Source organism: Papio anubis, chromosome X (assembly GCF_008728515.1).
Source record: "Papio anubis isolate 15944 chromosome X, Panubis1.0, whole genome shotgun sequence".
Lineage (NCBI taxonomy): Eukaryota > Metazoa > Chordata > Mammalia > Primates > Cercopithecidae > Papio > Papio anubis.
In genome coordinates this window covers 5,475,317-5,490,977 of record NC_044996.1, presented here as the reverse complement: position 1 = coordinate 5,490,977, position 15,661 = coordinate 5,475,317, and the positions used below count along the sequence as shown (strand labels likewise).

The 15,661-nt window shown below is 43.4% G+C and overlaps 1 protein-coding gene across 1 annotated transcript in view; it reads left to right on the top strand.

The window, feature by feature from the left end:
- LOC101013465 (melanoma-associated antigen 8) overlaps positions 1-13,015 on the top strand; it is a 45,019-nt gene extending 32,004 nt beyond the window's left edge. Inside the window, exons 2-3 of the mRNA XM_031660910.1 lie at positions 11,253-11,314; positions 11,390-13,015. Coding sequence (XP_031516770.1) covers positions 11,453-12,412 — 960 coding nt within the window. The 5' untranslated portion in view covers positions 11,253-11,314; positions 11,390-11,452 and the 3' untranslated portion in view covers positions 12,413-13,015. The remainder of the gene's footprint in view (positions 1-11,252; positions 11,315-11,389) is intronic.
- The last annotated feature ends 2,646 nt before the right edge of the window (positions 13,016-15,661 follow it).

The following is a 15,661-nucleotide window of genomic DNA, read 5'->3' as shown; positions in this document are numbered from 1 at the left end:
CTTGAAAACCGGTACAAGAGAAGGATGCACTCTCTCAGCACTCCCATTCAACGTAGTACTGGAAGTCCTGGACATGACAATCAGGCAAGAGAAAGAAATAAAGGGCATCAAAATAGGAATAGAGGCAGTCAGTTAAACTATCCCTGTTTGCAGATGATATGACCTATATCTAAAAAACCCCATAGTCTAAGCCCAAAAGCTTCTTAAGCTGATAACATCAGAAAAGTCTCAGGATACAAAATTATGTACAAAAATCAGTAACATTGCTACACACCAACAACAGTCAAGCCAAGGGCCAAATCAGGAATGAACTCTCATTCACAATTGCCACAAAAAGAATAAAATACCTAGGAATACAGTTAGCCAGGGAGGTGAAAGATCTCTACAATGGGAACTACAAAACATTGCTCAAAGAAATCAAAGATGACACAAACAAATGGAAAAACATCCTATGCTCATGGATAGGAAGAATCAATGTCATAAAAATGGACATACTGCCCAAATCAATTTGTAGAATCAATGCTATTCCTATTGAACTACCATTGAGATTCTTTATGCAACTGGAAAAAAAAAAAAACTATTTAAAAATTTATATAAAACCAAAAAAGAGCCCAAATAGCCAAGGCAATCCTAAGCAAAAAGAACAAAGTTGGTGGCTTCACACTACCCAACTTCAAACTACACTACAGGTCTATAATAATCAAAATAGCATGGTACTGGTACAAAAAGACACATAGATTAATGGAACAGAATTGAGAACCCAGAAATAAGGCCACACACCTACAACTATCTGATCTTCAACAAACCTGACAAAAACAAGTGATGGGGAAAAGATTCCCTATTCAACAAATGGTGCTGGGATAATTGGCTAACCATATGCAGAAGATTAACACTGGACCCTGGCCGGGTGTGGTGGTTCACGCCTGTAATTCCAGCACTTTGGGAGGCCAAGGCGGGCATATGACAAGATCAGGAGATCGAGACCATCCTGGCTAACACAGTGAAACCCTGTCTCTACTAAAAATACAAAAACTTAGCTGGGCGTGGCGGGTGCCTGTAGTCCCAGCTACTCAGGAGGCTGAGGCAGGAGAATGGCATGAACCCAGGAGGCGGAGCTTGCAGTGAGCCGAGATCACACCACTGCACTCCAGCCTGGGTGACATAGTGAGACTCCCCATCTAAAAAAAAAAAAAAAAAAAAAAAAACCTGGACCCTTTCCTTATACCATATACAAAAATTAACTCAAGATGGATCAAAGATTTAAATGTAAAACTTCAAACTATGAAAACCCTGGAAAATAACCTAAACAATACCATTCAGGACATAGCAATGGACAAAGATTTCATGACAAACATGCTAAAAGCAATTGCAACAAAAGCAAAAATTGACAAATGGGATCCAATTAAACCAAAACGCTTCCGCACAGCAAAGGAAACTATCAACAAAGTGAACAGACAACCTACAAAATGGGAGGAAATTTTTGCAAACTATGCATCTTACAAAGATCTAATATCCAGCATCTATAAGGAACTTAAACAAATTTACAAAAATAAAATAAACAACCCCATTAAAAAGTGGGCAAAGGACATGAACAGAAACTTTTCAAAAGAAGACAGAAAACATACATACAGCCAATAAGCATATAAAAAAAACTCAACATCACTGATCATTAGAGAAATGCAAATCAAAACCACAATGAGATACCATCTCACACCAGTCAGAATGGCTATAATTAAAAAATCAAAAAATAACAGATGCTGAGGATGTTACAAAGAAAAAGGAATACTTATAAACTGCTGATGAGAGTGTAAATTAGTTCAACCATTGTGGAAGATAGTATGGCAGTTCCTCAAAGACCTAAAAACAGAAATACATTTTGACCCAGGAATCCAATTATGGGTATATACCCAAAGGAATATAAATCATTGTATTATAAAGACACAAGCACATGTATGTTCATTGTAGCATTATGGACAATAGCAAAGACATGAAATCAACCTAAATGCTCATCAATGATGGACTGAATAAAGATAATATGGTACAAATACACTATGGAATACTATGCAGCCATAAAAAATAATGAGATCCTGTCCTTTTCAGGAACATGGATGGAGCTGGAGGCCATTATCCTAAGCAAACTCATAAAGGAACAGAAAAACGAATACCACATGTTCTCACTTATAAGTGGAAGCTAAATGATGAGAACACATGAACACATAGAGGGGAACAAGGCACACTGGCACCTCTCAGATGGTGGAGGGTGGGAGGAGGAAAAGGATCAGGAAAAATAACGAATGGGCACTAGGCTTAATACCTGGGTGATGAAATAATCTGTAAAACAAAGCCCCATGACACAAGTTTACCTACATAACAAACCTGCACATGTACCCTTGAAATGAAAATAAAAAAACATTTTTTTTAAAAAAAGAATGGAGATAAGAACATTTAGAGGAAGATCTCAGAGGTAAAATGTCATTCCCATTATATCATATAAAAGGAAATTACTAGACATATGAATGGTTTCTCGTGGTTGATGTTAGCTTTGATATGCAGTTATTCTGTCAACCTACAGTAATCAAGAAAGTATGCTATTGGCAAAAGAACAGACACACATCAATGGAACTAAGTAGAGCCCAAAAAAAGACACACAAATATAGTCTACTGATTTTTGACAAAGGTGCAAATTCAATTCTATGGAGAAATGACAGTCTTTCCAACAAAAGGTACCTGAACAAATGCATATCAATATGCAAAGAAATGAACCTAGAAAGAGCCTTACAATTTTCACAAAGAATTATCTCAAAATACTTCACCGACTCAAATATAAAATATAAAATTATAGAATTTCTGGAAGAAAACATAAGTGGAGATCTACATGGCCTTGATATTGGTGAGGGGTTTTTACATACAACATCAAAAGCATGCCCATAGAAGACAAAATTGAAAAGGTGGACATTCTGAAAATTAAAAACAAAACTACTGCTCTGTAAAAGACACTGATAAGAAAAAGGAAAGATAAGCTACAGACATTAAGAAAATATTTGCAAAACGTACATCTCATAGAGGACTTGTATCCAAAATCTACAGAGAAAGTATAAAACTAAACAATGAGAACTATTCAGAATATACAGAGAATGCTTAAAAGTAAATAAGAAAACAAACTTAAGAAACCTCTATTAATAGATGTGCAAAAACTCTGAACAGATAAATCAACAAAAAACATGTACACATAAAAAATAAGCATAAGACAACATAGTCAATGTCATTCTTTATTAGAGAATTATGAATTAAATAACAAAGATACACACTTACTACAATGTCCAAAATCCAAATACTGACAATACCAATTCCTGGCAACAAGGAACAACAGGCACTCTCATTTGTTGCTGTTGGGAATGCAAAGTAGTACAGCCACTTTCAAAGATGGTTTGTCAGTTGATTTTTTTTTTTACAAAGCTGAACAAATTCTTGATACTCCTAGGTATACATTGAACTAATTTGCAAACTTATGCCCACAAAAAAACTTGCATATGAATGGGTGTGGCAGCTTATTTAATAATTGGCCAAAACTGGAAGCAACGAAGATGTTCTTCAAGAGACAAATGAATAAACAAACTGTGGTCCAACAACAACGGAGCACTATTCATCAACCAAAAGATTTACTTATGAAGGCACACAAAAACATGAATCAATCTTAAATGCTTGGCTCTAAGTAAAAGAAGCCAGTCTGAAAAGGTTACATAGTATATGATCCAATTTATTTGACGTTCTCCAAAGACAAGACTATAATGACAGTAAAAATACCTGCTGTGGCCAGGGATCGGGGTGGGGAAAAGGTATGACTAGGATAAGCAGAAGGAATTTATTAGACTGGTGAAACTATTCTCTAGGCTACTTTAATGATTGATTGTATCATGTCATGGTTGATGACATGCTGTTAAAAAATGGAATATGTTATGCATTTGTCAAAAAGCATAAAACTTTAAAGCACAAAGAATAAATCTCAATGTATGCAAAACTGAAAAAATTAGGAGGTTGAGGAATGCCGAGGTGGAGTATAGAACATGACAAAACAATATAACTGTGTTACAAATCTATGAAACAACCTCTAATGAGTATCTGGGGATATGATGCTGTCCTAAGTACCTGTGGAAGTCAGTCTCTGAGACTGAAGTTAAAAGAAACTGTACTGAAGCAGTATTGTCTGACTTCGAAAGCTATTTCCCACAGGGATTGGGTTTGAGAATTCTGCTTATAGATATGTGTATATACACAGGTTAATATACAAAAATATATATCCTTAATCTGAGAATTGAAGTGGCTAGGAATAACAAATCCTCAGGAACAATGAGCATGCCTAACACTTACCTCTCACATTCCAGTACTCTTCTCCCATAAAAGGAAGCAGAAAACCATGGAAAATGGACTCTTCTATGACTGGAACAGGAAATATAAAAACGAGACTGCATCATCTTGTCATACCATAAGGTAAGACAGAGCTACAAACAAGTGTAATGACTCAGTTGCTTGAAAGGGACGTCAGAGCCAACCGAAAGAGATGGAACAAATCTCTTTCAATGGACAAAGATGGACAATGGACAAAGATGGACAAAGATGGAACAATCTGAGCAGCAAAATAAAAGTGGTGCTGAATTATAACCCCAAACATATAATAAATTGCCATGAGTTCATCTGAGATAAATCGAAGGTTAAATAAATACAAATAATGGGGGAGAATAGACAAATCTCCCATTGAGAAGAATCCCAAATCATTCATGTCAATACTATCCCTTCCCAAGAAGGTGGACCATACTTCCCTACTACCCAATGGGCTGCCCTTAGTGACTTTCTTTTATAAAGCACTATACAGAAAGGGGGGAATGTAATAACCTTGCAGAGGGAAATACTGACAAACACTACCTCAGCCAGTTGATCAGTCAACATCAACAGTGATGAGTCATGGTGCTAAAATATCAGGTAATGAGAATGTCATTTCACCTGTCTGGTCTCCTACCCCAAAACAATTACTCAAGTCTATATATGAAAAAAACTCAGACAAATACCAAATGAGGGTAATTCCACAAATAGCCTGATCAATACTCCCCAAAACTGTTAAAGTTGTCAAAAACAAGAATAGTCTGAGAAACTATCACAGCTTAGAGGATTCTAAGGAGACATAATGACTAAAGTAGCATGGTATCCTAGATGGGATCCTGAAACAATGACAGGAATGTGCAGGTGAATATTGATTTGTGAATTATGAAGAATGTATCATATTATTGTATGCTGTTAATAATAGGAGAAACTGGACATGATGTATAGGAAAACCCTCTTAACTGTCTTCACAACTTTTCTGTAAATTTAAAATTACTCTAAAATGGTTACTAAAAAAAAAAAAAAACAGTTAAAAGATGGGGAAAAAAGCCAAAAATGAGGAGAAAATACTTGTAAACCCTGTGTCGGATAAAGGATTTGTATACTGAATAAATAAACACCTTATAACACGCAATCATATAAAAATGAAGAGTCCAATAAAATAGTAAATGATTTGAAGACTTCATCAGTGAAGATACACAGATCACAAAAAAAAGCATATGAAAAGATGATTACCATAATTATTCAATAAAAATGCAAATGTAAGGAGCAATAACATTCTTCTACCCACCTGTTACAATTGATACAATGCGACAACCTGAAAATACCAAATTGTACAAAAGATGTGGAGTTATCTTTCATTGCTGGTAGAGAAGAAAAAGAACACATTCACTCTAGAAGGGCTTTTGGCTATTTCTAATATAGCAAAACTTAGACTTACCATTACACACAGTAATTGTACTCCTAGGTTTCATCAAGGAGAATTCGAAACAGGTTCATACACACAAAATCATGTACACAAAAACATATATAGCAGCTTATTTATAATTGACAATCAAGACTTTTTCCAATTGGTGAATGGATAAAACCAATGGTACATCCACAAACTGAAAATGTATTTAAAGCTCAATCCACCCTCTACCGTTCTAAGGCAGGCAGTTTTGTGGGTCAGTTTCACCAAGTGGTCAGGGAAAACGAATCACCATTTTAATACTTCCAAATAATCCCAAAACACGGGCAATTATTCAACGAATTCTCCAAGGCTCCCTCTCCTGCATTGGAAAAACAAAGAAAAAAAGAAAAAACAGATAAAGACATCCAGCCTTTATAAAATGAACATGTGAGCCAAGTGTTCACTCATATTGCAGCAAATGTCCTAAATAGATAATTGTATATTCAACACAACAGTGGACTAATGAACAAGCAGCTCATATGCAAGGAATAAAAACACAGAAAAAGCCTCTGAAATGAATTTTATTATATTTTCAAATTAACATTTTTAGCAAACGAAGATTAAAAGGCACTTTAATTTTCTAAAACTGACAGGAAACATACTTGAACGTGAAATGTTAGAAGCATTCCCATTCTTGTCAGGAGCAAGTCATTGATGTATGCTTTCACTGCTACCATTCATAGCTGCACTGAAAATCGAAATGAAAAAGAGTCAGAGCTACGAATATCAAGATGAAAAAGAGGTATGAAGATTGAAAAGAAATAGATAGTATTTTTCACAATTTGACTATCAAGAAAATTCAAAGGAAGAGACACACGGAATATTTAAATGAATAAGAGACTTCAGAAACATACGAAGACCATCACAGCGAATACAAGAGACTTGCCACACATAAGCAACTTAGAACATTAAATTAAAAATATACGATCCCTAACAGCATTTAAATCCAAACTATAAAGAAGAAGAAGCCTAACCAAAATATGCAAGACATTTACAGAAGCAACTGTACAAGTCTGCTGACAGATTCAGAGAAAAAATTCCCAAATAAATGGAGTAGTATATGATGTTCACTGATGAGGAACAGAATATGGAAAAGGGGTAAATCTTACCTAAATTAAATAGTGAATGCCTACCTGTAGCTGCCAAAGTGACAATCAAGCCCAGGCTGCTGTGTTCTACTTCCAAAATCGACTGTGGAAAAATAAAGAAGGGAAAAAGAAAAATAAAACAACAATATCAGCAACAAAGTCTAAACAACGAAACAGAGAAAACCCTGGGGAAGATTGAAGACTGTGTTGAACTGGTACTTGTGTTCTGGGCAGGTGGAGAGGCAGGGAGGTTGAGGAGGTCTGCAACCACTGCAGATGACAGGGTGAGTTGCAGGAAAAGTTTTAAAGGACCATACCACATCAATGCACAATCTGAGTCTGCACCTCAAAACACGAGGCCAGTAGCCCAGGGGTACTATCAGGACACCAGGAAAATTTGATTGATTGAGAGACTATGGCTCCAGAGTTCTGCTAATAACAACTAGAAACAAAGAGTAGGTTAGGACTGACTTTCCAAAATATTATTATTTTAATCAAATACATATAATGAACTAGAAATAGAATAGTATGAGTGAATCACACATTATATGAGTAAATATTGTTTGATAAAATAAGTATGTATAGTCGGCATACATATATGTATAAATATTTGTAAAGATATATACATATACATACATATAATTATACTTACATAATATGAACATATACATACACATACGTGTTTATGCATATAAACATAAATATAATGCACATATACAATTGGCATAGATTTAACATTTGTTTCTTACTATATGAATGAGAATTAAAATATGAAAATCACGAAAGTGAACTAGGAATTGTTAGATAACTTCAAAACTCAGGATCTCAAATTTCTTGCAGCTACTCAGCTTCTTCATGTGAAAATAAATCATTTAGTACAAAAGGTTTGCAAAATCCTCTTCTAGCTGGGGAAGAGCCCCAGTGGGAAGGTGTGCCTCTTCTCCCAGAGGTCACTACAATCATAGGTGCTGCAACCCCACAGGGAGAATCTGGCCTGGGACCCGCAGCCATTCTCTGCAAGGGATGCAGCTGTGCAAATGCTCAGAGGTGACAGAAACAGAGCATCTCCTAAAAGAGCCAAGAGTTAGGAAGAGGACCCTCCTGAGTGAGGACTGAGTGCTCACCCACACCACATAGAGGGGCCACAGAATTCAGCTCAGACCCTCATGTCAGCCCTGAAAGACCCCAGCAGCCTTGTCCCCCCTCCACACCCTTCCCCCCACTGCCACCTCAGGGGACTTGGAATCAGAACCTTGGTCTGAGGGAGGCAGACACTATCAGCAGAGTACGGGGCTCCAGGATCCGCCAGATCTCAAGATGAGAACCTTGAGGGATAACTGAGCCGCTCCTCCCTCATCCCCCGCCCCACTGGAATCCGGTTCCGCCCCTACTGTCCACCCAGGTGAGCCCGGGGTGGACGGATGTGACGCCACTGACGTGGCCGCAGAGATCAGAGAGAAGCCTGGTTCTAAGGGGTCAGCTTGAGATCGACTGAGGGAAGCGGGCCCAGACTCTGTGAGGAGGCAAGGTGAGACCCTGAGGGAGGACTGAGGAGGCCCCCACCCCTCATGTAGAACCCGAAATAATCTAGCGCCTCCCCTGCTGCCAGCCCTGGACCACTAGGGGGCAGACTTGTCTGGCTGGGCCACCCCTAGCCAGCCCTGCGCTTAAGCCACAGGGGAATCTGGAGTGAGAGCTTGGTGTGACCAGTGCAGGGCTGGTTAGCAGAGGGCAGGGCCCAGGTTCTGCCAGGCATCAAGGGCAGGACCCTGAGGGAGGGCTGAGGCCCCACAGAGCACATCGCTGCCCCTACTGTCAGCCCTGGGCATGGCGGCCGGGCATGGCGGCCAGGCATGGTGGCCGGGCATGGCGGCCGGGCTAGCTGATTCTGACGTCCCCATCCGGGGATGATGCAGCGAAGGGGCTTCATAAGCACGGCCTCAGAGGAGCAGAGGGAGGTCCCAGGCCATGCTGGGAGATGAGGGAGGCCTGAGGGGACCCAGGACCCCAGGACAGGAGGCCCACCCTACCTGTCTGAGACTGAGGCGCCTCCACATTTGGCCTCAGGAATCTGAGGGACTGAGACTCAAGTCAGCAGGGGGGTGGTGCCCAGCCCTGCCAGGAGTCAAGGAGAAGAAGAAGAGGGAGGACTCAGGGGATCTTGGACTCCAAATCAGAGGAGAACTCAGCCTTGGGAGGTCCCATGATCTGTGGCTGCATGTGGCGCATCCTTGTTGCGTTTTCAGGGTGTCAGAAAGGAGAGGGCTGTGGTTTGAGGAGTGAAGTCTCAGGTCACTGGAGAGAGGTGCCCCAGAGCCCTTAAGGAGGACTCAGCAGACCTCCCGTCACTGACCTAAGAAACCTGCTCCTGCTCTCAGGTCTGGGCACTCCAGGCAGGACTGTGGGGAAGGGAAGTGGCCCCCCAACTTTCTGATCGGTGGCCTCAAGGAGATGGTGGCCTTGGCATGCAAGACACATCCATGGTTCAGCAGGAAGGAAAGGGCCATGCCTTGTCGTGGAGTAAATATGAGTAACTGGATGACACCCAGACAGAGAAAGACCCCATGAAACCTACTACTTCTGTCAGCCTTGGGAATCCCATGCAGGGGTGTCCATGTAGTGCCCCCATTACTTCTGCCTCCCGGGTCTCAGGGAGGTGGCAACCTCGGTCTGAAGGGCGTCCTCAGCTCAGCAGAGGGAGCCACACCTGTTCAACAGAGGGACAGGATCACAACATCTGCAGGACCCAAGGTGTGTACTCTTTGTGATGACTGGGGGTACTCCTGGCCTGGAAAGAAGGGACCCCACAAAGTCTGGCTAACTTTGGTTATTATCTCTGGGGAAACCCAATCAAGGGTGGCCCTAAGTGGCAATCTCACCTGTACTATGGGCAGGAAGTTGGGGAAACTCAGGAAGATGAGGTATTCGTGGTAAGGGGAGATGTCTGCTCATATCAGCGTGTTGTGGGTTGAGGAAGGACAGGCTCCATCAGGGGAAAGATGAAGAACCCCCTGAAGGCCTTAGAATCCACCACTCAAGAACAAGTAGGGACAGACCCTAGTGTCATGCCTGGACACCCCACCCAGTGGTCATCAGATGTGGTGGCTCCTCATTTCTCTCTTGGGATCTCAGGGAAGCGAGGACCTTGTTCTCAGAGTGACTCAGGACAAAGCAAGGACCCCCATCTGGGCAACAGACTCACTGGTCCAAGAATCTACAAGAGTCTAGGTGACAACACTGAAGGAAGATTGAGGATAGCCTCGATGGTTCTCCTAGCAGGCAAAAAACAGATGGGAGCCCAACAGAAATCTGCCCTGCCTCTGTTGTCACCCCAGAAAGCATGAGCAGGACTAGCAGCTGAGGCCCCCTGTGTGATACCAGACTCATTGGTCTCAGGGAGAAGAAGGCTTTGGTTTGAGGGGGCTGCATTCAGGTCAGCAGAGGGAGGGCCAAGGACCTGCCAGGAGTCAGGGACTCAAAGGACACCACTCACCAAATACACAGGACCGAACCCCTCCCTGCACCTTCTGTCAGTCATGGGAAGTGCAGGAAAAGGTGGGTGGATGGAATCCCCTCACTTGCTCTTCTAGTGTCTCCTGGAGATAGGTCCTTGGATTGAGGAAGTGGCCTCAAGTCAGCCCAGGGAGAGTTTCAGAACCTGGAGGCATCAAGATGAGGACCAACCAGGATCCTCACGTTTGGACACATGGGCCCCAATGTATTTTGTGTAGCTATTGCTGTTTTCTCACCCTAGGACAGGACACATGGACCCCAATGTACTTTGTGTAGCTATTGCTTTTTCCCCAGGAAGACTTGGGCACATGGGGCCAGATGTGGGTCCCTTTACGTCCTTCTCTTCCATATCAGGGATGTGAACCCTTGATCTGAAAGGTTCTCAGGCCAGCAAAAGGGCCAGATCCGGGCCCTGCCGGGAGAAAGGTGAGGGCCCTGAGTGAGCACAGAAAGGACCATCCATGCAAAATAGTGGCGAGCTCATAGAGTCAGGCTCAACCTCCTGACAGCACTGGGGTACTGGGGCTGTGCTTGTAGTCTGCAGCCTGAGTTCCCCCTCGAATTATCTTCTAGGAGCTCCAGAAACCAGGCTGTGAGGCCTTGGTCTGAGGCAGTATCTTTAGTCACAGAGCATAAGAGGTCCAGGCAGTACCAGCAGTCAAGCTGAGGTGGTGTTTCCCCTGTATGTATACTAGAGGCCCCTCTAGCATCAAAACAACAGGAACCCCACAGTTCCTGGCTCTACCAGCCCTTCTGTCAGTCCTGGAGCCATAGCCTTTGTCCGGAGGCTGCACCCTGAAATGCCCTCTCAATTCCTCTTTCAGGTTCGCAGGGAACAGGCCAGCCGGGAGGTCGGGAGGCCCCAGAGGAGCACTGAAGAAGACCTGTAAGTAGGCCTTTGTTAGGGCATCCGGGGTGTGGTACCCAGCTGAGGCCTCTCACACGCTTCCTCTCTCCCCAGGCCTGTAGGTCTCAATTGCCCAGCTCCGGCCCACACTCGCCTGCTGCCCTGACCTGAGTCATCATGCTTCTTCGGCAGAAGCGTCAGTCCTGCAAGGCTGAGGAAGGCCGTCAGGCCCAAGGAGATGCACCGGGGCTTATGGATGTGCAGATTCCCACAACTGAGGAGCAGAAGGCTGCATCCTCCTCCTCTACTCTGATCGCGGGAACCCTGGAGGAGGTGCCTGATTCTGGGTCACTGAGTCCTGCCCAGAGTCCTCGGGGTGCCTCCTCTTCCCTGACCGTCACCGACGACACTCTAGGGAGCCAATCCAATGAGGTTTCCAGCAGCAATGAAGAGGAGGGGCCAAGCACCTCCCCAGACCCAGCTCACCTGGAGTCCCTTTTCCGGGAAGCACTTGATGAGAAAGTGGCTGAGTTAGTTCATTTCCTGCTCCGCAAATATCAAATTAAGGAGCCGGTCACAAAGGCAGAAATGCTGGAGAGTGTCATCAAAAATTACAAGAACCACTTTCCTGAGATCTTCAGCAAAGCCTCTGAATGCATGCAGGTGATCTTTGGCATTGACGTGAAGGAAGTGGACCCCGCCGGCCACTGCTACGTCCTTGTCACCTGCCTGGGCCTCTCCTATGACGGCCTGCTGGGTGATGATCAGAGCACGCCCAAGACCGGCCTCCTGATAATCGTTCTGGGCATGATCTTAATGAAGGGCAGCTGTGCTCCTGAGGAGGCAATCTGGGAAGCGTTGAGTGTGATGGGGCTGTATGATGGGAGGGAGCATAGTGTCTATTGGAAGCTCAGGAAGCTACTCACCCAAGAGTGGGTGCAAGAGAACTACCTGGAGTACCGCCAGGTGCCCGGCAGTGATCCTGTGCGCTACGAGTTCCTGTGGGGTCCAAGGGCCCTCGCTGAAACCAGCTATGTGAAAGTCCTGGAGCATGTGGTCAGGGTCAATGCAAGAGTTCGCATTTCCTACCCATCCCTGCATGAAGAGGCTTTAGGAGAGGAGAAAGAAGGAGTCTGAGCAGGAGTTGCAGCTAGGTTCAGTGGCACAGGTTGCTGGAGGGCCTGGGCCAGTGCACTTTCCAGGGCCACAAACAACCCCTTCCCTGTCCTGTTACATGAGACCCATTCTTCACTCTGTTTGAAGAGAGCAGTCACCGTTCTCAGTAGTGGGGAGCATGTTGGGTGTGAGGGAACACAGTGTGGACCGTCTCTCAGTTCCTGTTCTATTGGGTGATTTGGAGGTTTATCTTTGTTTCCTTTTGGAATTGTTCCAATGTTCCTTTTAATGGATGGTATAATGAACTTCAACATTCATTTTATGTATGACAGTAGACAGACTTACTGCTTTTTATATAGTTTAGGAGTAAGTGTCTTGCTTTTCATTTATATTGGGAAACCCATGTTGTTTCTTGAATTCAGACACTATAAGAGCAGAGGATTAAGGTTTTTTAGAAATGTGAAACAACATAGCAGTAAAATACATGAGATAAAGACATAAATAAATTAAACAATAGTTAATTCTTGCCTTCTTTGTACCTCTTGGTGTACCCTATGTATCTGGATTTGCTTGGCTTCTTTGAGAATGAAACTGAATTAAATATGAATAAATAAGTCCCCCTGCTCACTGGCTCATTTTTTCCCAAAACATTCATTGAGCTTCTGCTATTTGGAAGGCGCTGGGTTAGTACTGGAGATGCTAAGGTAAGCCAGGCCCACCCCTGACCTTAGGGTAGTAGAGTCTAGTATCTGCAGTCACATAACTAAGGTGGCCAGGTATCCTTTAAGATCTAAAGGGAAAATAAGAGGGATGAGCATGTGGAGCAACAGGTGAGAGTGGTGGAGTGTACATGCCCTGAGCCAAGGCCTTTTGGGCTTTGGGAAACTTCAGTACCTTTTGGGTGAGCTGATTCTAATGAAGCGGGGTGGGGCCAGAGCCAGATTCTCAGAGGACAAGAGAAAAGCTTGGAAGGGAAACCTGCTCAGCAGTTCCTTTTGGATGGTGGATGAAACAGAGAGGCATCTCCTCCTGGGGCAGGAATGGGAGGTGTCCTGCACTCTTGTCTCAGTGAGGTTGAACACAGCACACAAAGTTGGTGATGGATACCCATCATACACATGGGTTTCCTGAGAGATAAGCATGAATCTGCTGAGATGTGAGGCCCAGATGCCACTGGACATGTGCTTGTTTCCCTGGTTGTGAGAGCCAGAGCTGACTGTATTAAAAAGGCATTCTGATTAGCTTATCTGAAGCGCAATTTGGCCAGTTTTAACAAGGGAAAGATTTGGGGTGGTGATATAATGAATGAAAATGGTGGTTTAGATGGAAAAGAAGCTGAGAGAGAGGGAAGGACTTTATTCTTGACTCATATTCTAGGAGCTCTGAGTTGCATTCCAGTTGAGGAAGACTCCTGCACATTGAATTTTTGAAGTATACCCTCTGAGTGGGTAAGCTTACTGAAATTCATTGACAAAACTTCCTTTTTTGGCTAAGTAATTCTTCCAGATCCTAATAAGCTGCATATTTTCTGATAAGTCCTGGAGAAATCAACAAGAACAAAATCCGAGAGTGCTAGGATCGGGGGTCAAATAGTAGAAATATAGTCATCTGCCGTTCTTTAAACTTCTAAATTACACAAGGCCCTGAGCCAGGTGCATCATTTACATTGCATACACTCCAACAGTGCTATTGAACAGGGATCATCACACCTGCTTCACAGATGAAGAACCCAAGGCTCACAGGGCTTGGGCATTTCCCAGGACCACATGGCTAGTAATAGGGCTGGAACCAGATCTCTAGTGTGATTCCTGTGGAGCCCATGCTCTTCCCATTCCTGACAGCCTGACGCCCACCTCCTGAGTAGCAAGTAGTTTATTTCTCAGCACTGCATCATGTCTCTCAGGTGACAAAAAGAAGGAGCCTGAGGCCAAGGTACTAAAAGCAGGCCAAAAGAAGGTGACAATGAGAATCAAACAGCATTAGGGGCATGGTGGTTCCCCTGGGAGCTGACTGTTGGGTGCTTTCTGTTGAGTACCTACTATCAAACATGCTATGGGAGAGCCTACAAGTGCTCATCCACATATTGGATTCTCTCCTTCAGCATATAGGACAAGTACACTCCAAGCCAGCATTTCTGTCTGGCTCCAGCACTTTCCTGAATTACAACACCCTTCATCTGGTCCCCCTCATGTACCCTCTGTTCCATCTCTGGGAACCTAGCCTGCTGCTTGCTCTTCCCTGCTACATCTTGAGACTGCACAGAATCACCTGCCTTCCCCAGGACGTGGAACATTCCTATCCCCTGCAAAAGTTCCCTGACTTTTCCACCACTCAACCTCAGTCCTGTCCCACAGCCACAGCCACTCTGGACTGTGACTTTAGACACCTGGTCCTCTCTCCCTGGGAGTCCTCTAAATACTCTTTGTTCTCTCAGTGGGGTGTGAGTGGAGTCTGCATTGCACATAATCTCTTGATTCTTGGGATACAGCACGGAAGGTAGAGAGTAGTTTGTCTAAGTCACTAGCATATTTGCAGAAGGATTGTAATGAGCTTCTTATTCAAAGCTGGGGACTGAACAGGCAAATGGATGGTGCTCAGGAATCCCATTCCTTCATAAAAGGCAGAACAAGAGCAGCCATCTCCTGAAACTGAATTCTTACAAATCCTGGGCTTCTCCTAGGATGTGAGAAACTGTTCCTTGGTGGACATGCCAGCTGGAATTTGAAAAGAACCAGCCTTCCACTGCCTCCTGTTTGGCATCTGCCCCCAGGAACATACTGGCTTTCAGTGTGACTAGTGGCACCTATACAGGTGTTCAGACAACAGCAATCATGTGGAGGGTAGCAGAGAAGGTGGGTAGGATTCTGCCCCTGCATCAGATGGAAAGAGGAAATCCTCAGCCTACTGAGAAGACAGATGGTGTTGCAAAAGGAAGTGCAGAAAATGCTATGGAGTGAAGAAGGTGAACTCACCCAGCTGACCTTACAGGATTATCTTCAAATTAGATGGGTTAATGTATTTGGAAGCATCTGACACATAGCAGTCCCTTACAAATTAAGAGAAATTCAAAGAAAATCTGATCTCAGAACCTTCTCCAAGAAATTAAGGGTGTAGTTATCATGACAAATTATAGTTTGTGTATAGTTGCCTTTATTTCTAGCTGTGTTCAAAGCCAATGCTTCTCAACAACAATATTTTTTTTAATTTCTCAGATTGACATCAGACATTAGGACTTGTCTGATCTATCAAAAAAGCTAACTATTGGTTTTG